Genomic DNA, 23,702 nt, shown 5'->3' with positions numbered 1-23,702 from the left:
AGACATGATGGAGGCTCAAGCTGGGAGGAAATGGTGGGGAAGACGAGAAAAGAAAAGAATGAAGGTCAATACCTAGATTTTGGCTTCCATAGCTGGGTGAAAGGTGGTGCCATTTACTGTGAGGGAAGGACCAAAAGGAACAGGTTTGGGCAGAAGCAGGAGGTGCATTTGAAGAATGTTTACTTTGAAATGTCCACGAAACATCCAAATGGAGAAATCCAGTATCTATGATCCTACTGTTCACGGGCAAGAACAAAGCTGGTAATAAATCTTTAGGAGTGGTCAATGTTTAGACAGGATTTTGGGCGATGGAACTGGATGATACTACCTATATAGAGAATTAAGCTAGCAAAAAAGGATCTCAGGACTGAGCCCAGGGGAGGGCCACACTTGAGGTCAAGCAGAAGAAAAACCAGCAAAGGAGAGGGGACTGGTTGGGGAGGTGGGCGGAAAAGGAGGCCAGTGTTATCCCTCAGCAAACAAGAACAAGCGTCAAGAAAGAAACGGATCCAGGTAAGATGCAAAGAGAGCATGGATGTGATGCTGAGGACACTGTTAAAGCCACTGGAGTGGGGGGCGGGGGGGGAGCATCTCTGTGAAACAGAAAAGACAAACCCGGTTCTGATTAGAGTAGGCTGCAAACTAACGTGTGTTTGAAGCCTCTTATGGGAAGAACCCGGGTTGCTGTTTCAGGGCTAGCGGCAGACACAGAAACTATGGGTCTGGAGGATTATAACAGAAGGAAGCCAGGAAGGATGGTGACAACAGTGACAGGGAAAGGAGAGCACACCAAATCCCTGGGACCTGAGCAATGAAGGGGACAGACCTGGGCCTGGGCAGGATCTCACCTCCCTAACTCCAGGGTTCTCCTCATCTTCTGATACTGACCCTCATCTTCTTCAAAAATTCAATAGCTGACTATCAAGTCCAAACCTGCCTGGTTTTCAAGGCGATTCTTTATCTAGTCCCACAGTAACCACCTGTTTCATCTACTTTCAACAGCAATTCATGACTCTAAGTTGACCAGACACACCACTGCTTCTCCCTTCCATGTTACCCCTCCCAAATCCTGCTTGTTCTTAATGTCAGCTGGGGGCCTGCCTGAATCACTGGAGCTCCCGGGAGCACCCCTAGCCCCACGTGACTTAAGCATTTATCACTCAATTTATAACAAAATTATATACTATCTTTTATTGTTCACTGCCTCATGTATGCCAGTTGAGTTTCCTTATTTACTGTTTATTTATTTTTTGAGAGAGAGTGGGAGTGCAAGTACCTGAGCATGAGCAGGGGAGAGGGGCAGAGAAAATGGGGGGGGGGGAGGGGGGGAGGGAGAAAGGATCTTAAGCAGGCTCCACGTCCAGTGTGGAGTCCAACACGGGGCTCGATCTCACAACCATGAGATCATGACCTGAACCAAAATCAAGAGTCACACACTTAACTGACTGAGCCACCCAGGCACCCCTAGTTCCCATATTTAAAATCACCCTATAGTTTCCATACATGTGGAAAATTTTTTAAGATAGTTATTTATAAATTAAATGACTCCTGGCTACCAAATCACCTACTTGGTAACTTGAGTTCAATTTTATATTATCTCACATATCTCATAATTTAATTCTTCCACCCTACCATGCCTCCACATTTTTTTTCATTCCTCCACATTTTAGAATTTTAAAGGAAAAATAAACATAATAGGAGAAAACTAGAAAGATATGAGCAACAAAGATATGATTCTGAACTTTCATTTCAATATGTCCTTTATTTATGTGAAAAGGGCATTCTGGAAAGCAGTTAATAGTCAATAATGGAAAATGCAGGGGGAAAAAATAAACAATTTATAGCTATGATGAAGAATTCATAATCTAACAGCTTACAGAAAGAGAAGAAAGAGAAAGAAAGAAAAGGAAAAGAAAAAAAGCCCTCAAACATATTTTCCTCAGTCTTACCTACTTTGTATTAGATTTTAGAAGACTTTGTTGCTAATCCATTAGCCAAGAATAAGTAAACATTATATTTTAAAAGTATGTTTTAAAAGCTACTTGATACTGTGATTTTGTTTTCCAAATAAACCAAAACTCCAAAAGTGTCTGTCATCGTTCATAGCGCATCAAGGAGTAGAGGCCCTAGTTAACATGGTAACTAGGCCTAAGACCTCTTGCTAACTTAGTTTCATGAAACCTAATAAACTGTTCTCCTGAGAGATGATGGGAACAGCAAAAAGAAATGTTGAGTTTTTATAAAGAAAGAAATTAGTATTACCCTATTCTCTTCCAAAAGTCAGTAAAATGAGAATAGCATTTTCTGTGGTGGAGACTATTTTTTTTGCCAATAGTTCAAAGCACTGTACAGAAAATCTGCTTAACATGGAAAGTAAGAAACCACACCTGGGGTGCGGACAAACCATATTTGGATTGTCTTATGCTTTATTAAACAGTGAGACATCTAGGAAAAAAATAAGACATCTGGTCAAAGAATAATAGCTGCTTTTGAGTCATATACTATTTGAATGAAGTCATATTGGCATAAATTTTACTTTAATTTGTTTTATAAACTTTCAGGACAAGAACTATGTCTAGGATTTTAATAACCACAAAGTTAGACTATTATTATTTAATGTGTTAAAAATACAAGGTCACAGTTTCAAACAGGTTTATTCAATAGTGAGTCTGCCATCTACTAAATAATTTGCCCATATCCAGCGTATGTTTTTCTGTGTCTACACTGTGACTAAATGCTGGCCGTGAGTCACAAACAAAAATGGGGATTAAATACCACTTCAGTTCATTATAGTAACGGACAATTCCTAATTCAACGGTTTATCTAGAAAAAAATGGACACGTCGAGCTGCTAGTCACTTGACTGCAGAGGCCAAGCTTTTGTTCCTTCTTCTATTGTTTCTACACTCTTTAATCACCCTCTTTATAAATGCTAACTAGTTCCAAGAGGAGATGTTTACTGAGCAATAAACACTCCATTTGTTTTTGAGAACTGAATCAGCAAAGGCATTATGAAATCTAGACTAAGTATATCATTTATACAGCACATTTGGCCTGAGGAATTCAAAGCACTTTATAAAACATAACGGTCTCCCTGTAACAGTAATTCCTTTAAGGTGTCATTTACTTCATGGAAAACCATCTTGGGATGGGCCAAGTCCAAGGGTGACTACTACAGTAACAGTATGGACATTTTCTCACCTTTGCATTTCAGGCCTTAACCAGTGACAGGTAAAGTGAAGCTAAGAAGGGGTGCTAGAGATCAGCTGAACCTTCCACCCAATTCAGGAATTCTATTCATTACATCTGTCTGGACACTTAGGGAGTAGGGAGGTCAGAGAGCTAATAGATCTGAGACTCACTGGACATAGGGATCCCAGGATAAGCATCTCTGGGATTTTACTTGAAATATTTAAGACAGAAAATCTACTCAGTAGAATTCACATATACTCAAGCATGTTTTACTGTCTTTAATGCGAGATACTTAGGTATAATTGATTGAAACTTTTTAACTACCACCACTTCTTTAAACACAGAGACATTAATAAATAGTCCATACCTGTCTCTACAAATCAAAAACAAAATAAAACAAGGCAGCTCATTTTTATTTTTGAGAGAACGTAAACAGCGGGAGGGACAGAGCGGGAGAGAGGGATAGAGGATCTGAAGCGGGCTCTGCGTGAACACCAGCGAGCCCAATGTGGGGGTTGAGCTCACGAACCAAACCGTGAGATCATGACCTGAGCCAGTCAGACACTCAACCAACTTAGCCACCCAGGGCCCCATGGCAGCTTATTTTTCTATTAACAGTCTTCTCGCCCCTCTTTCCTAAAGGTCTTACTGATAATATATGGATTACTTGAATGCCACCTGAAGTTTAATCTTTCAGAGACCCTTTCTGTGGTAACATTTCATTGCAATCTACAGAAGTTAAATATAATCATACAACTGAGATTTATGTGGTTAAACAGTGACACTTCAAAAATTAAGGGTGGCATATTCACATGAGATGATGCCATCATAAGAGTTAATTATTTTATAGTTTTGATAGACAGACATATTTTTATTTAAGTCTTCATGCCTTTTTGTAAATCTTAGCCGGTGTCAAATCAGGTTTATTATAAAAGATACTAACCTGCCATTTAAACCTCTACTGATGGCTCTAACCATGACCCTTAACATCAAGTTTCCCTACTTCTAGGGAAATGTAAACAAGTAAATAACCTGAGAGGAAAGTATTATCACGAATGGCATTCTTTCTTTAATACTTACTTACTGAGCTTCTGCTCTATGCAAGGCACTAGTTGCAAACAAAACAAAACAAAACAAAACAAAACAAAACAAAACAAAAACAAAACAAAACAACAAAGAAAAAGGGTATGACCACAGACCTTCAAAATGCTTACAGTAAACAAGCCCATCACACAGAGTTCCAGGGCATTCCAGGGGGAGCTGTACAATGACTGCTGGCGTTTGGGGAAGGGAAAGGGTACACCAGATAGCACAGTAAAGTACCTCAGTCTTACTGGTGTGTAGGTAGCCACAGGGAAAAGAAAGGTGTACCTGGAACACTGGCCTGGGGCCAGATCACAGGTGCTGGGATTGCCAGGTGGGGAGGTTCAGACTTATCCAGTAGGTGATGAGATCTCATTAAAAGCTTTCAAGCAGGTTACAGCTAAAAACTAGAATTGAGACGGGCATCTGGGTGGCTCAGTTAAGTGTCCACCTCTTGATTTCAGCTCAGGTCATGATCTCATGACTCATGAGATCAAGACCCACATCAGGCTCTGTGCTGACAGTGCAGAGCCTGCTTGGGATATTCTCATTCATTCTCTCTCTCTCTCTCTCTCTCTCTCTCTCTCTCTCTCGGGATATTCTCATTCATTCTCATTCATTCTCTCTCTCTCTCTCTCTCTCTCTCTCTCTCTCTCTCTCTCTCTTTCCCCTTCCCCTTCTCTCTGCCCCTGCCCCTGCTTGTGTGCATGCTCGCTCTCTTTCTCTCAAAATAAATAAACAGACATAAAAAAATACTAGAAGTGAGGCTCCAGAAATAGCCAGGGGACTGAATGCAGAGGCAGTATGAGGGCAGAAGTGGCAGAATGTGGTCACTAACTGCAGTGCAGGATAGACAGGGGTGGGAGGAGCGGTTTCCAGGAGGATCAGGAGAAGGATTCGATCAAAAGCCCCTCCTCTCACCCTTCTCTTCTGCCTGTCCTGCTCCTCCACATTCCTATTTCCATTAGTACCTCACTCCTTCTCTTTTTCCTTTCTCAAGTTTGAGGTTCTGAGCAAGCTTGTTTGGGAGGAGATACAACCACTGACACTTGCAATTTGATAGTTTTTTTTAAATTAATTTATTTGTTTTGAAAGAGAGAGAGAGAGAGAAAATGAGTAGGGAAGGAGCAGAGAGAGGGAGAGAGATCCCAAGCCGGCTCTGCACTGACAGCCTAACACAGGGCTCGAACCCACAAACTGTGAGATCATGACCTGAGCTGAAACCAAGAGTCAGACACTTAACTGACTGAAGCACCCAGGTGCCCCGACAGGGTTTACTTTAAAGATACACAAACACTTCCAAGGAGCGGGGACAACTGCATCCCGTTTTAAAATAGCAAACTAAGAAATAAAAGGAGAGGGCAAATCATTTCAAGTGAACTCAATTATTCAAGTGCATAATATAAGACTGACCTATAATCCCTAAACAACCACCAGAGCTATCCTCAGCCCCACAGCAGACTATGTATATTTTGTTTTGACCTTGAGTGAAGCACTTAGCAGAGTATCTTTTACATTAAGTTATTTATCTTCATAGCACTCTTACCCCACCTAAGGTAGTCACACCTTCTGGTGAGTGGGGGCTTTGTCTCACTTGCCTTTAAATCCTCCAAAATACCTACGAATTACCTCAAACTCAAAAGGTACTAGATAAACGTCTGTTGGATTAAACATGTATGAAGAGCCATGCACAGCGGAGACTGCTGGACAACCACAGTCCAGCCGTAGCAGACACTGCCACCAAAGAAGCGAGGAGGCTCTTACTGAACAGAAACCTGGGGTCAACCCCACATCAGCAATAAGCAATAATCAGGAGGATCTCGACACAAGCAGCAAAGGACACATGATATCTGTTTATTCTCTATCATTTTCAACATGGTTGAGTTCAAAATGAACGCGGTTTCTCAGATATCATTCCTTCTGCCACGGAAAGAAAGCCCTGTTCTTTGTGACGGAAAAAAAGAAAACAAATCGTGAGGTCTGAACAACGCTATCAGAGACAATTTACGTACCAACAACTATGGTTGGGGTAGATGAGACAAAGATAATTTAAGCTCATGCTTTCATCAGTGTAAAGTACATGTGTAGGGCATGTGTAGCCTTGCCTTTTTCAAAGGGGTCGCAGGGAACTCAGGGTTCCACTTATTAAAACACAGAACTGGTCATCTGGAGACTCTACAATATAGCAGGGTAAAAGGAAACCATGGCCACACTGTCCCTGAGGGTGTGATTAAGGGCTCTTTTAATTAGACAGCTCTTTTCTGATCTTAGGCTCTCACAGAATACCATAGTAAGGCGTATGATCATCTTCAAACGAAAATTTTAAAGTTTCATCCTGCCTTTCTTTTCACCTCTTGATTGAAGAGGAAGATAGTATGGTCTATGATAATTTCAAAAGAGAGCAACTCAAGGCAAGCCAATTTAAAAAGAAAAGTGACAGATGAAGAAAGAGGTAGAAAAGGAAGTTATGCTAGCTATGGCTGGCCATGCTCTTGGCTGTGGAAGCCAGTTATGAGCTGCAGCAATGGTCAACCCTGTCACTTCTATCCCGGCTCTACCCACCTTTAATCCATTTAAGTCTGGATCCAAGAGGGATAAGCCTGGCTATTTAACTTCTCAACTGTCCATTTTAAAAAGAAATCTGCCCTCTAGCAATCTCTATTGGCTTTCAGAGTATAACCCACTGTGTTTTACAAAGATAAGCTTCCTGAGGGCAACATCAGAGACTCTTCAGCCATTAGGCAATTGCCTCCATTAGTTTTCCAGGGGTGTTAATGAGTTTAGACCCAGTCCACTTCCTTTCCAGATTCTTCAGGGGCTTAAGGCCACACAAAATTAAGAATGTTAATATATGAGAGTATCTCTTAAAATCAAGAAAGACAATAATGAGAATTAACATATAAAAATTGCCAATCCATTATATAAGGCCAGTATTATCCTAATAATAAAACCAGAAATCACAGAAAAGGAAAACTACAGACCAATAACTCTTATGACTATAGACATAAAAATCCCCAACAATACTAGTAGACTAAATTTGTAGCATATAAAAAGGATTATACATCATAATCAAGTGAGATATATCCCAGGAAAGCAAGGTTGGTTCAACATCAATGAACACAATATACCACATGAATAGAATAAATGAAATAAAAAAAAAATCATCTCAATAGCAAAAAAATAAATGAATAAAAAACAAAAAGAACATTTGACAAAATTCTACATACTTTCGTAATAAAAACATTCAGCAAACTAGGAACAGAAAGAAATTTCCTCAGCCTGATTAAAAGACATCTACAGGGGCGCCTGTGTGGCTCAGTCAGTTGAGCATCTGACTTTGGCTCAGGTCATGATCTCACAGCTCATGAGTTCAAGCCCTGCGTCAGGCTCTGTGCTGACAGCTTGGAGGCTGGAGCCTGCTTCTGATTCTGTGTCTCCCTCTCTCTCTGTCCCTCCCCCACTCATGCTCTGTCTCTCTCTCTCAAAAATAAATAGACATTAAAAAAAAAAAAAAAGACATCTGCAAAAAACCCACAGCTAACATCAGACTCAACAGTAAAAAAATGCTTTCACCTAAAGATTTTAGGAAGAAGACAAGGACCCACTCTTACCACTTCTATTCAGCACTATACTGGAAGCTCTAGCCAGGGCAACTATGTTTAAAGAATGAAATAAAAGGCATCCAAAGTGGAACGGAAAAACTAAAACCATCTCTACTTGTAGGTGATATGATCATATACACAAAAAAATACTACACAATCCACTAAAAAACTATTATAGCTAACAAAGGAGCTCATCAAGGTTGCAAGATACAACATCAATATACAAAAACTGATTCTATTTGTCTACAACGGCAATGAACAATCCAAAAATGAAATTAAGAAAACAATTCCATATATAATAGCATCAAAAAGAATAAAATACTTAGGAATAAATTTAACAAAAGACAAAATGTACTCTTAAAACTATAATATAAAGTAAATTAAATTAATTAAAGATGACTTAATTAGGGGGCACCTGGGTGGCTTGTTGGTTAAATGTCCAACTCTTGATCTCAGTTCAGGTCATACTCTCATGGTTCATTGAGATCAAGCCCCTTGTCAGGCTCCGCGCTCACTGATAGCGTGGAGCCTGTCTGGGATTCTCTCTCTTCTCTCTCTCTGTCCCTCCCCCTGCTCACTGTGTCGCTCAAAATAAACAAATATTATAAAAATAAATAAATAAAAACACAATAATATTAGTATTTAAAAAAAAACATGACTTGGGGTGCTTGGGTGGCTCAATCAGTTAAGCATTCAACTCTTGATTTTGGCTCTGGTCATGATCTCACAGTTGGTGGGTTCAATCCCCACATCGGACTCTGCACTGCACAGGATTCTCTTTCTCTGCCCCTCCCCCATTCTCTCTCTCTCTCTCTCTCTCTCTCTCTCTCTCTCTCTCAAAATAAATAAACTTTACAAAATAAAAAAAATTTTTTTTATAATGTTTAGGGATCAGAACTTAATATTAAGATGGTAATCATTCACAAACTGATCTACAGATTCAATACAATCACTACCAAAATCCTAGCTGGCTTCTTTGCAAAAATTGATAAGCTAATCCAAAATTTCATGTGGAAATGTAATGGGTCTGGGATAGCCAAAACAAACTTGAAAGAAGAAGAAGAGGAAAAAAAAGTTGGAGATCTTGCATTTCTTATTTTCAAAACTTACTATAAAGTTAGTTATCAAGACAGTGTGGTACCAGCATAAGGACAGACATAAAGATCAACAGAATAGAACTGAGAGTCCAAAAAGAATCCTCACATATACCATCAATTAATTATCAACAAGGGTGTCAAGAAAATTTAGTGGAGAAAGATTAGCATTTTCAACAAATGATGCTGGCACAGCTGGATATCCGCATCAAAAGACTGCAGCTGGACCCCTACACCACGCCACACACAAAAATTAACTCTAAAATAGACCAAAGATCTAAATGTAAGAGAAAAAAACTATACAACTCTTAAAAGAAAAAAGATGTAAATCTCTGTGACTCCATATTAGGCAGTCGCTTCTTAGACATGACACCAAAAGTATAAGCAATACAAGAAGTAACAGAAAAATTGGACTTCATCAAAACTTTTCTTTGAAGGACATCTTCAAAAGAATGAAGAAACAATCCTTAGGATGAGAAAAAATTTTCGCAAATTTGCATCTGATGAGACTTATATCTGGAATATATGAAAATGATTCTAAATCAATAACTTAAAATAACCCAATTAAACACAGGAAAAGGTTCCCAACAGATAGTTCTCTTAGGTAAGATATACAAATGGCCAATTAAGCACATGAAAAGATACACAACATCATTAGCCATCAGGGAAATACAAACAAAACCACAAATGAGGTAATACTTCCTACCTACTAAGATGGCTAGATTCACAAATGTTGGGAAAGATGTGAAGAAATCAGAACCTACTATATACTGCTTCTGAGAATATAAAATAATGTAGCCACTTTGGAAAACAGTCTGGCAGTTACTTAAAAGGTTAAACAAAGTTACCATATGACCCAGAAATTCCACTCCTAGGTATATACCCAAGAAAATCAAATATATATCCACACAAAAACCTGTACACAAATATTCACAGCAATATCACTCATAATTGCCAAAAAGTGGAAACAACCCAAACACCCATCAACGATAAATAAAACATGACATACCCACACCATGGAGTATCACTTGACAATAAAATGAAACAAAGCACTAACACATACTATAACATGAATAAATCTTGAAAACATTGTGCTAAGTAAAAGAGGCCAGTCACAAAGGACCACATTGTATGATACCATTTACATGAAATGTTCAGAATAGGCAAATCCAGAGATTGGAAGCAGACTGAAAGCAAAATATGGTTGCCTAGGGATGGGCAGGCTGAGGGGAAACAGGAAGTATGGGGTTTCTTTTTGGGGTGCTGAAAACATTCTAAAATTAAGTAGTGTTGCACCATTGTGTAAACATTCTAAAAACCACTGAATTGTATACTTTAAATGGGTGAATTATATGGTATGTGAATTATATCTCAATAAGGCTGTTATTAAGAAAAGTTACTTTACCTTGAGGGAGTTGGATCATCTTGTCCAAGACGTGACATAATATTTATTAAGGTGTTAATTCCTATTAAAAAAATACACAAATAAATACTGTTAGAAGCATTCTAGGATCATGATATGACAGATAGATAATTATCTATTTTACCCCAATTTGATTTCAAAAGGTTTAATATCTGCATGTCTACAAGTGTGATCAACTAAAGTTACTTGAAGCACTTGAAAGGGAGCAACAAATTTTTCTAAAAATTTTATCCATCGTTATAATAATGCTCAAAGTGAATGCTGTTATATATGGGTCATAAAGCAGTAAGGAATGAGAGTATAAAACAGTCATATCATGAGGATTTAGTTTACAATAGAGAACACAGGCCAAAATACAATGGTAGAATCCAAACATACCTTTTTTCCGCATGTGCATGTGATGAACTTTTCTATCTCCATACTTGGGCTGCCGAATTCCACAGTTAGATAAAGAATTCCTGGCATGATCAGGATTCATTCCGAAATTTAAGTGATGACTTGGATGAGTCATGGCCAGCTAAAATTTCAATGAAATAAATTTAGTTTAACTCAGAAGTGCCATCTTTATACCATTTCAAATGAAACAGGAAAGAGATCTATGTCTCCAGTCAAATTTTAAGCCCTCATCTTTCCATCTTCTCTCTTCCAGTGTCAGAGCTTATACCAGAGCTCTAGTACAAGTCCTCTTCTGAAAAGAAACCTAAAAATCCACATCTTTCAAAGGAGAACTAGGATAGTCATCACCTGAAAAGAAGAGCCATAGAGAAGGGAAGGCTGAAAGAAGGGACTCAGGTTTGACAGGCAAATTTTAGCCTGTTTCTTTAAAGACAGTGTCAAAAAAAAAACAAAAAAAAAAAAGGTGAGAAAAAGCGTTTAAAAGTGGCAACCAGAGACCAGAGTAATGGAGAGCTATGTTTCTAAACGTCCTCATTATCTCCCAGAACGGAGAATCTCAATGTTCCGTTTGTAACCTGCAAGATGAATTACCCCTATTTTGTCATTATGAATGTACAGGAGAGTAATTCTTACCTGTAACAGACAACGATCTTGGAAAGTATATCCTATTAATTTGTCCAGATGCATTAGGCATTGGTGGTAGCGGATATGATGGGTCAAAACAGGCAACATCATTGCATGCTAGGAAAGAAAATTTCAATATGTTTAACTCTATAAAAACTTATAAAAATGCTTCAAACAAGAACCATTTTCCATCCCAGATTGCATCTTTGCGAATCCCATATGAGGGGTGGTGGACTATAGTTACGAAGGGTGTAGTCTCAGGAATCACAGTGCCCCGGTCTGATTCCTGCTGTCACTCATTAATTGTGGGACTTGACAGGGGAGTTATTTAACCTCCCTCTCTCAGTTTTCTCACCTACCGAATGGGAATAATCAGTATAGCTACTTTTTTTTTTTTTGCCGGGGGGGGGGGGGGGGGGGTGGTGGTTAAAAGGATGAAATGAGCAAATACAAAAAAATGCTCAGCACAAGGCCTCTCAGCCTCACTCAGGTAGGAGTAGCCCGGCCTCAACAGGATACAGCAGGGTAATCTCAGCAAGTCATCAGAATTTCTGGGCCTCCTGCCTTTAATTCCAAGAGAATGGATTAGGACTTACAAATTCTGAAACTTTGTCAAGGTCAAGACTTTTTTGAGAATCTAAGGAAAATGACTGCTTCTCCAGAAAAATGCCTATGTGCATAAACACGTAAAAAAAAGGTATGCAATTTTAATGGGTTCACAGACCCCTAAAAGCCTATCACTATCCTCCAGGTAAGAACTTCTCAGCCAGATGATCTCAAAGGGCCATTCTAGGTTTAATACTTAATGATCTAATAATCTGAGGATGACTTTTATAAAACCACCAATACAGGTAAGTCACCTGAGGACATGGAACTTTTACTTTGGTTTCAATCACTTCTCACTTGGCTAAAGATGCCTTATTGGGAAATAATTTCATAAAAGGCATAGCCTTCTCTTTTTCTTAATAATATTTCCCTAGAACTTGAGAGAAAGGAGTCATTCTTATTCATCTTATTCATGAGAACCTAGAGGATGGGCACAGCCCACAGAATGACTGACATACGCTTTATATCATTTTACTCTTTGAAGTATTTTCAGATGGCATTGTTTAAAAATACATGAAAATGGATTTGCTTGAAAATGCAGAAATCAGTCTCCTGTATTATTAACTTATAAGGAAAGATCAATGCTCCCAATTAGGAACTCCAATCAACAGGAAGTCCTTTTTTCCATTTCAATTCAATAAATACATATTGAGCACCTCCATGTGCAAGGATTACTAGGGTTGTGGAAGAGAAAAAAGATAGACACTCTCTGCCCTCAAGGGCTTCCCAGAGATATGCCATTATGATCAGAAGTATTGGCATTTCCTCCATGTTGTTCTGTTTAAGTGCTGCATTAAAGAACATTGTAATAGGGAAACAAAATTGTGACCAATGTCTGGTATCACTTTTCAGGCATTTAAATTGCAGAAAGCTCAAGGGAGTTGATGCTAAAAACTCAAGGTAGAAGGGTCATGAAGACTACACAGTGCAACTATCTTCTTTAAGTATAAACTCAAACTGATGAATTATTTTTTTAATACCTCCAGTAAGAGATCATCCCCTGTCAAGAAAATGACACCCTCTGCAGGGTATTATGCTAACTGAAATAAATCACTCAGAGAAAGACAAATACCATATGATCTCACTTCTATATGGAATCTAAAAAAACCAAAACAAAACAAACAAAAAAAAACCAAAACGAACAAATGAAATTAGTACAGAGAACACCCTGGTGGTTGCCAGAGGGAAAGGGGGTGGAGGATGGGTGAAAGATTAAAAGGTATAAACTTTCAGTTATAAATACATAAGTCACAGAGATGAAAAGTACAGTATTGGGAATACAGTCGATAATGTTGTAATAACATATGATGACAGATCATGACTACACTTATCACAGTGACCACTATGTAATATATAGAACTGTTCAATCACCATGTTGTGCAGCTAAAACTAACATAACATTGTATGTCAACTATACTTAATAAAGAAAATGCTGGGTCGGAATGGACTTGGGTGGCTCAGTCAGATGAGCATTCGACTCTCTACCTTGGCTCAGGTCATGATCTCACGGTTCATGAGTTCAAGTCCCGCATTGGGCTCTGTGCTGATAGCACAGAGCCTGCTTGGATTTCTCTTTCTCTTTCTTTCTTTCTTTCTTTCTTTCTTTCTTTCTTTCTTTCTTTCTCTCTCTCTCTCTCTCTCTCTCTCTCCCTCTCCCTCCCTCTCTCTATGCCCCTCCCCTGCTTGTGCTCTCTCTCTCTCTCAAAATAAACAAATAAACTTTAAAAAAAATTAAAAACAATAAAAAATAATTTTTTAAATACTTACTTATTTTGAGAGAGAGAGAGAGAGAGAGAGAGAGAGAGCAATGGAAGAGCAGGGGAGGGGTAGAGAGAGACTCGGGAGAGAATCCGAAGCAGGTTCCAAGCTGTTGGCACAGAGCCCAAAGCGGAGCTTCTTGGTCTCATGACCATGAGATCATGACCAGAGCCAATATCAAGAGTCAGTCGCTCAACCGACTGAGCCACCAAGGCACTCTAATAAAAAATTCTTTAAAAAGGAAAGAACACCCTCTTTAGAGTACTCTGGTGATTAGAAAGTTATTATCAACATTTAATCTAAATCTATCTCTTGGCGGTTTATCCCTTGAAACCTAGTTATACCCCTGGGGACAAAAAAACAAAAAACAAAAAACAAAAAACATTTAATGGTAATGTCTCCACATCTTTTCTTCATTAACCTAAGTCTTATTTCCTTTAACCTTTACTCATGTCAAACAGCTCTGATTCCTTTCACTACTTCCTCTAAACTTGCTCCAAATAATACTAGTTTATCTTTACAGATATGAGTGTTTCTTGTGAATATCACTAAAAGCTATATATGACCCATGCCCATCTTGTAACCTAGACAACAAAGTCTCAACATTATGTATAAGACTGTTAAAATCTCTAGCTCAGTTGTTTTTGTTTTTGTTTTTTTTTTCATTTTACTTATTTTAGAGGGAGTGAGCAAGCATGAGCAGGGGAAAGGGGCAGAGGGAGAAAGAGAAAGAATCTTAAGCAGGCTCCACACTCAGCACAGAGCCTGACGGGGGGCTCAATCTCACAACCCTGGGATCATGACCCAGGGCAAAAGCAAGAGTTGGATATTCAACCGACTGACCCACCTAGGTGCCCTTTTTTATATTATCAATCTTTGTGGGGCACCTGGGGGGCTCAGTTGGTTAAGCATTCATGACTTCAGCTCAGGTCATGATCTCATGGTCTGTGGGTTCAAGCCCCACATCAGGCTCTGTGCTGACAGCTCACAGCCCAGAGCCTGCTTGGGATTCTGTGTCTTCCTCGCTCTCTGCTCCTCCCCTGCTTACACTCTGTCTCCATCTCTCTCAAAAATAAACATTTTTTTAAAATAAAAAAAATAAAACTGTGACCAAAACTGGAGAGGGTTCTGCAGATTCCAATCTACCAGGTGAGTACAAGAGGACAGTGTAAAGGGCCATAGCAGCTAAGGCCCTATAAATACTCAAAATTAAAAACCGAAGTTCCCTTCGAGGATAAAGTCCCATGGTGAAGCAAGTACGGAGAGTAAAAGGCACATTTAAGCAAGAGAGGAAAAATAAAGGGCAAAAGAAAGAGAAAGTCCAGATAAAAGTAGGGGAGGAAAGCAGAGAGGGCAGGTCTCAGATATTATGAAGCCATGTCTTTTATCACTTTGCACAAGCAGCAGGAGGGGCTCTTTAACCGTGAAAAGTTAATCTGACTTCTACCTCCCTCCTAAAAGTATGAGAAAATATTTCACTTACTTATCTAACATTATTTAACTTGAAGAGCAATACAAAATCATGATCATACCCCATCCAAGGATTTTATCAGAAAATGGAAAGAACAGAATAAGATTCCTCAGATAATTAAAAAATAAAGCCAGAAAAACATGCCAACAAAACAGATGAAAGCCGTAACCTAACATTTCAAAATAAGATAAACAAAATTAAGAAAACAAAGGAAGCTATTAAAAAAAAACCCTACAAATAAGTATTACATTTACATTAATTCGGAAATGAAATGACTGGAGGAAAGGAAGATTTGAAAAACAGTGACAAACCTCAGAGAAAAGACACAAAAGGAAAAAATCATTTTAAGAATACAGACGAAAGAGAATGAACAGCAAATTAACCAATGGATAGTGCCTTTGAGAAATAAAAGATGGAAAAAGGCAAAATTTTAGAGAAATAAAAAAATCAAAAAGAAATGAAGGATTCAAAAGAAAATGATACAGAAGATAAACAAAGAAGGTACAAAGTGCATATAACATGAATCCTTAAAGAAAATCAATACAACAGGACAGAATAATGAAATGTGTAATTCAAGAAAACATTTGAGATAAAAGACAACTTGAAAGTATATACTGAAGGGTACACAGCATATCTGAAAAAATTAACCAAAAAAGCTGAGACATATTCTAGTATGGCTATTATTAGTTTTTAAAGGAAAAAAATCCTTTAGGCACTGGGACAAAAGGGCCAAGTCACTTATAAAATTCATATTATCACACTTTTGACAACAGAGCTACACGCCAGATAACAAAGAGAACATATTTAAGATGTTAAAAAAAGAAAACGTAACTCACAAATTTTAAATCTAGTTTAAGTGGCCTTTATATTTAAAGACAAAGGGTTAGGAACATGCAGGACCTTAAGGATAATTGTTTCAATAAGCCCTTCTTAAGGAATCTGCCAGAAAGGAGCTCAGACAATCAAAACAAGGGGGATAGACACTGCCATATAAACTAGCAATTACCTTCAAATATATTTTTAACTACAGATAATAAGTGAGTCAACATTATAGAAAATGCCTAATACTCTAACAGATTACTACAACTATCAGAAAATGAGGGGAGAACGTGAAGTCCATGAAGAGTAGGGATGAGGCTGCTGTGTGTCTCATAAATACTAACTTGCAGCAAAGGATAATCACTTGAGGGCATCAGAGTGGCTCAATTGGGCATTCGACTTCAGCTCAGGTCATGTTCTCAGTTTGTGAGTTCAAGCCCCATGTTGGGCTCTGGGCTGACAGCTCAGAGCCTAGAGACTGCTTTGGATTCTGTCTCCCTCTCTCTCTGCCCCTCCCCTGCTCGTGCTCACTCTCTCTCTCTCTGAAAAATAAATAAACATTTTAAAAAAAAGGATAATCACTTCAAATTAGGTGCTGGATGAGAGAGAGAAGCACAAGAAATAATAATCATTTATTTTCAATAATGGGCAATGGGACACACATAGGAGGGGAGGGAGAAGTTTCATTAGACTACAAAGGTGTTAATAAAAAGATAACCATTCATACAGAATTATGAAACTTCCCGAATACAAAGAGATGTAAAAAGAAAAAAAAGAAAAAACAAACAAACAAACAACGAAAATGGAGCTCACAGGGACCACATAACAAAAAACAGTTTGACAGCAGGGAGGCCAAACATACAAAGAATGTATGCGTGCGTGTGCGCGCGCGTGTGTCTGTGTTTTCTTATATTATAGGAAAAAATTAAACCATTTCTAAAAGATGGCTACCCTTAGGGGTGCAGAGTGGCAAGAAAGGAGTAGAGGAAAGAGATACAAGTTAGATTTTTTTTAAAACAGACTTGGCTTTATAAACCTGAGTTTGGAAACATGGAAAATATTTTACAGATTTACAAAACAATACTTTCTAAAAGAAACACTTTAAATCAAAAGTCAAATGAAATAAATGAATCTGTGTACCCAGTTTGTGATATAAGCACAAGTGACTAAACCACAGTAATGTGTGTGCATGCCTTGTGTCATATCTGTAGATAATCACAGATAAAAAGGAATACCCCCAAACAACTGCTTCCCATAATCGGTGCCATTAATATTGTTATCCTGGGACTATTATTAGTGTATTAAAGAAAAATGAGTACTTTTTTTGGTATGAATATCAAATAGTTGATGAGGGAAAGATTCTTTTTTAAAGTATTCTAACTAATAAATGCAGAAAGACAGAATTAAAATATCACTTTGGAAGCTCATAATTCATTAGTGACTAAAAATGCTACACACAAAAGAGAGACCATGGATGGACCCAGAAGGTACTATGCTAAGTGAAATAAGCCAGACAGAGAAAGGCAAAAAACCTTATGACTTACTTACATGTAGAATCTAAAAAATAAAACAAATGAACAAACAATAACAAAAGAGAGAAAGACTCATAAATATAGAAAACAAACTGGAGATTGCCAACAGGAGGGGATTGGGAAAATGGACAAATAGGTAAAGGGGATTAAGAGTTACAAACTTCCAGTTATAAAATAAATAAGTCACAGAGGTAAAAAGCATACCATAGGGAATATTGTCAATAATACTGTAATACACTTATTGTGGTATTTCATCATGTATACAGTTGCTGAATCACTATGTTGTATACGTGAAACTAATTTAATTTTATGTCCACTATACTTCAATTTTTAAAATAAGGTATACGACTGGGGAGAAATACATTCCAATTCAAAGACTTATTTCTTCAATTAAAAACTGGTCTGATTAAGTCAGATTTCTATGAACAGAATTTACTCTCTAAAAGAACTATTAAATGTTTGGATAATCCACTTACAATTTTTTTTTAATGTTTATTTATTTGTGAGAGAGAAAGAGACAGAGTGTGAGAGGGGGAGGGGCAGAGAGAGAGGGAGACACAGAATCCAGAGCAGGCTCCAGGCTCCAGGCGTCAGCGGTCAGCACAGAGCTCAACGCAGGGCTCAAACTCAAGAACCATGAGATCATGACCTGAGTCAAAGTCAGATGGATGCTTAACTGACTGAGCCACCCAGGCACCCTTAAATAATCCACTTACAATAAAAAGAGACAGGGAGAGAGACACCACACTAACACTTAAGAGTAGGTTGCGCAAAAAAATACACTTACAAGTGATCAGTGCCATTCAACAGAACGTCCGATGATGATGAAAATATTCTGCATCTCTGCTGTTATAACAGGCAATAGCAAGATGTGTCTAATAAGGGCTTGAACTGTGGCTAGGACAACTAAGAACTGAATTTTTAATTTCATTTAATTCTAAAAAAAATATTTTCACATTTATTTATTTTTGAGAGACAGAGCACAAGTTGGGGAGGGGCACAAAGAGAGGGAGACACAGAATCCAAAGCAGGCTCCTGGCTCTGAGCTGTCAGCACAGAGCCCAACATGGGGCTCGAATTCACAAACCGTGAGATCATGACCTGAGTCTAAGTCAGACCCTTAACAGATATCCAGGCACCCCTAATTTCATTTAATTCTAATTAATTTAAGTTTATAAACCCATGTGTAGCCAGTAGTATTGTATTAGACAGCAGTTTATAACAATGTATAGGATATACAAGGGAGAGAAGCACATGTTAAATGATACCATAAAGTTACAATCAGCAAAATTCAGATCAGATCAGATCGCAGGAACACTACCATTACTGAACACGAGATTTGAGTTTCTTCAACAACAAAAATTTGCAAGGAAAACAAAGGGAAAATGGAATGAGAACTTAGGGTAAAGAGACTTAAAATACATCAACTCATCACAATGTATGAATCTTGTTTGAATCCCAATTCAAACAGACTGACACAGGTCTAACAGACAGGAAAACATGAACACTGGCTGGTATTTGATATTACAGAAATGCGGCTGATAACCACTGAGGCCGTGTGAGGACTACACAGAGTTCATTACACTTTTCTCCCTGACCTTTTATATGTCTGAAATTTGTATAATAAAAATATAATTTTAACAGTTCTCTATCAGGCCAGTCAGCCATCAAAGCAAAATCTCCTTTTCTTCCATTACGAGAAGCACAACATCTCCAGTTCAAAAAAATAAAATAAAAAAATAAGTACCTCTCATTGTCCAAAAATTTGTTATCAGTAACTGTGAAGCCATATGTCTCTCAGAGGTATAAATCTCCATTTTCTCTCCCAAGTTCAAACTTAGAAAATGATTCCTTCAATGTGTTGTCCAAAACTCTTAATCCCTAGAGATATTTCTTTACACTGTTCAGTCCCCTTGATAAATCATGAAGCGAGAGTATCAGTTATTGTGATCCAGCAAGGCAGCCCTCCATTCCATTCCAGAGTTACTATGGGAAGACAGCACAGCTATTAATGCATCCAAATATAGCCCTGGATGTACCCAGTACAAAGACCAACCACCACAACTCAGCTTGTCTCCCTAGCGCCAACAGCAATTCTCCATGCACCTGTGCCTCCTTAGTTTTCTCAATGAGTTCATCTCCCCAGTTTGGGATAAGCCTTATATGGGCTATATAACCATAATGGTGGCAGATTCCTTGCTTCTTTTTTGATGTCTCTGTTTGTCACATTTATCCATTCTCCATTCTTATGGTTCAGTTTATTGATTCCCATGGACCATCTACCTCCTTACCATAGCAGAGAGTACAGGCACCTACTTCTATAAGATACCAATTCAACCTCAGTGGGCAGAAGCCCACTCTTAAAATACAGATCCTGTAACAACATGCTGCCTTTCTTCCTTTTCTGAGTCCTACTGTTGAATTTTTCAGCCTTGGTTTCAAGTTTTAATTCTTGCTTTTTTTCCTCCCATGTTACCTAGAATTCACTCTAATAAACAGCAACACAGAATAAATCTTTCAATAGTTTGTCTCTAAACACAGTTTCAAGTCTGCATTTAGTTCACATGTAATTATAGGTTACAGGCCCACACCTAGCTTCCCATTCCTCCTCACATTGGTTGGAGCATCAGATAGAATTTTCTAACCTCGTAACAACCCTGTAACTTCTCTGGTGGGAGGTTATACATCTAGAATAAAGGGCTGGTACTTAAGTTTCTCCACCTCAGATGTGTGACAACAGTTTCATCTCAGAGGCAGCAAGGTAACATCAAAAGGCTTTTGCCAGCAACCTAGTAGCAATTATTACTTATGAACAGTAGGTTCTACATCAATGTGTTACCAAATAGAGAATCCTTCCCCTGCCCAACCCCTGAAAATTTTAGAGAAGTGGTTTTTTTTCCCTTAAAATTAAGTGTGAGGGGCGCCTGGCTGGCTCAGTCAGTTAAGCATCTGACTTGGGTTTCGGCTCAGGTCATGATCTTGTGGTTCGTGGGTCCAAGCCCTGCATCAGGCTCTGCACTGTCAGGGCAGGGCCTGCTGGGGATTCTCTTTCTCTCCCACTCTCTCTGCCCCTCTTCTGCTTGTGTGCTCTCTGTCTCAAAATAAATAAATAACTTAAAAAAAAAATTACGTATGAGTCTACCTATTCACAGGCTTCAGGATTACTCAAAGTATTCAGTGTATAATTTCATTTAACTGCTCTTTCTCAGATTCTTATTCTTCATTACCAAACATACTAAACGCCTTTAGTTTGAATGTTTTAAACTGCATTATTACATGCCACCTGCCATCTGATTTCAGGAACACACACAAAAACAAACATTTATTCTAGGATAAGAAATTAAATAAAGCCAACATTACTTGTAAAAAATAGGATTGGAGACTGGAAGCATGGCTTCTAAACAGATGGCAGTTGTCTTTGGGAGAGTGGGAGTCCTTCAGAGCAAAGGACTATTATTAGATCAAGGAGTACTCACCTTGGCAGGAGTTTTAATCAGGGTCCAATTTCTCTGACCAGTTAGTAAAAGGAATTAACTGAGTGCTTTTGCCTGCCAATCTCCAGACAGAAGGTTAAATATACTACATAAAGAAATGATAACCTAGTCCTCCAGCTACTTCTAATCTAGCTGACAAGCCAGAATAAGAAATCTGTGACACAGCTGAAGAACACAGAACTGCAGTGGAAAAGATTATTCAGCACCCATATGCACGCATTTCACTGAAAGAAAGGGGGAGAAAAGGGCTCTTTGTTTTATTTTATTTTAATTTAATTTTATTTTGTATTTATTTATTTATGCACTTATGTATTTATTTATTTATTTATTTATTTATTTTGAGGATGGGGAGAGAGGCAGAAGGAGATGGAGAGAATCTTAAGCAGGCTCCAAGCCCAGCATGGAGCCAACTGCCCAGCACAGAGCCAAGGTGGGGCTCAATCTCACAACAAGTGAGATCATGACCCAAGCCAATCAAGATCAGATCAAGAATGGATGCTTAACTGACTTAGTCACCCAGGTGCCCCAAGGGCTCAATACTTTAAACAAAATTGTGTCCAGTGGAACAAAACTGCCTTAGGGCCTGCTACAAGGGTGGAAATCAATACAACAGGATACTCCCTCCACTCCCACCACCCCTTAGTTATTTTCGATCTTTTTACAAATTAGGGCTCTATAGGGTTTTGTCAAAAAAAAAAAAACAAAAAAAAAAAACCACACACACACACAAGTTTAAAACCCACTGAACTGAAAGATCTCTACGGTTCCTTCCAGTTTATAATGTTCCACAATTTTATGATGTCTCTATCAATTCTGACTTATCACTGAAAACACCAGATTTTGAACAGATTGTTGAACATTCCGCATATTGTTCTTATAATGTCTACCTTAGGATGACGTTATGTTGGTTTGGGAGAAACTGAAAACCTGGGTATCATGGCTTCAAGTGGCTTTAAGAAAGAATCAACAGAGATACTCACTCCTGAAAGTACTTATGGTAAAAAAAAAAAAATTGGTCAGTTAACAAAGTAACTGAAGACTTGGTAGATATAGGTGGTTGCCACTGTTGGTAACTATTCTCAAACTATTTAGTAACACTGCATCAATAGCAATTAATCTTAACACAAAAATATGTAGCTCCAGACATCACAACATAAATGAATTACACAGCAATACATTTAATGATAAGATTAAATCCCACTGTTCAATATAATAATTAAAGCCAACACCGACTTAAGGAAAAAATAAACCTCATTATGATGAAATAAATTCCTAAGACTGCTTGAACTGATTACAATATACACTACCATCAAAACAGAATTAAGTGGAAGCCTGTACGTATTCTTCCAAAAGCCTGAACACAGTGAACTACATCACTTGATCCCTGCCTGTGTACTCATTTCTGCTACTGTAATTCCCATGGAGCATAACCAGTACCAATCATAACAAAAGAATCAAGTCAAGAGCCCAGGAATATGCTCGGTTTTAGGAATCTCTAATCTGGTATAAATTCCACTCATAGGGAAAACAAAAATAGTTACTAGTGAGACAGTCATATATAGCTGACTTGTTCTTCTATTAGTTCACCCATCAAAAACTATTATCATTTGGCTCAAATATGAAATTTACACTGATTCTGTTCATTAATGCCTTCAATTCTCTAAAGTGTAAGTTTGCGTCATCTGTCTGGAAAGTTTGTACACACCACCTTCAGGAGTCTGCCTGTAGAGCTGCTGGAGCTCTTTTCAGAAGCACCCACACAGGTGCTGCGAACAGGCGGGGGCATTTCAAGAACAGACTTGCCTTCACTCAACATGCAGAGACAGAATTTAGTACTACCAAGTAACTGCCCACCACTGCACACATGCACACGTGTACACACGCAGTGGCACACACATACACGTGCACACACACACACACACACACACAACTGAACAAGACAACATGAAAATGGACACAAAAACAAAACCCAAACAATAGAAAACAATTTATGGTTGGTGTTCCATTTAGCTATAAGACAGTATGTTCTACGGAAATTCATGGAAATTAGGAAAACTTCAGTGGCAGATGCCTTTTAAAAAAAGAGATATATAGGTATAATTGTGTTCTCAGAGGCGTCATCACCTGACAGACATCAGAACGGATGCCAGTTTTCCAAAATCCTTGACTACTCAGCTCCACTGTTACTTCTCGCCTCATTGTATTCTTCTGTCGTATTTTTTGGAGCGCTTCCTAGAAAAGAACTCATTACGATAAGTAACCTGACAGTTGTAAGGTAATATTAAGCCAAACATCAAGCATTAGACTATAAGCTGGATTCACTGAATATCACCCTTATATTCAGGTATTCAAACCTCTTTATGCCAAATTACAATATTTTATTTGAAATGAAGGCCAGGATCCTCAAAGCCTTGGGTGTAAGTCGGTCTTCCCTGGTAACTACATAAGAAAAAAATCTAAACCAAATCGACTATTCTGGTGAGTTCAAGTAAAAAATGACCTTGTACTGATACACAAAATGTGATGTTTGGGACTTAAAATCATCATGTAAAAATTATATTTATATCAAGCCTTATGTTAAGCATTTACATCTAAGAAAGACAATCAGT

At 38.2% G+C, this 23,702-nt stretch overlaps 1 protein-coding gene across 6 annotated transcripts in view; it reads right to left on the bottom strand.

Moving 5' to 3' along the window:
- Window positions 1-23,702, bottom strand: part of DROSHA (drosha ribonuclease III) — a 126,252-nt gene that overhangs the window by 39,150 nt on the left and 63,400 nt on the right. For all 6 annotated transcript variants that reach the window (XM_047853699.1, XM_047853728.1, XM_047853741.1 and 3 more), the window contains 4 exons: window positions 23,218-23,325; window positions 11,423-11,530; window positions 10,772-10,910; window positions 10,376-10,436 (listed from right to left, as the gene is read on the bottom strand). In XM_047853699.1, coding sequence (XP_047709655.1) covers window positions 10,376-10,436; window positions 10,772-10,910; window positions 11,423-11,530; window positions 23,218-23,325 — 416 coding nt within the window. The remainder of the gene's footprint in view (window positions 1-10,375; window positions 10,437-10,771; window positions 10,911-11,422; window positions 11,531-23,217; window positions 23,326-23,702) is intronic.

The sequence above is a fragment of the Prionailurus viverrinus genome, chromosome A1 (genome assembly GCF_022837055.1).
Source record: "Prionailurus viverrinus isolate Anna chromosome A1, UM_Priviv_1.0, whole genome shotgun sequence".
Classification (NCBI taxonomy): Eukaryota; Metazoa; Chordata; class Mammalia; order Carnivora; family Felidae; genus Prionailurus; species Prionailurus viverrinus.
The sequence above is the reverse complement of the archived record's forward strand: the minus strand, read 5'-3'. Positions and strand labels throughout refer to the sequence as shown.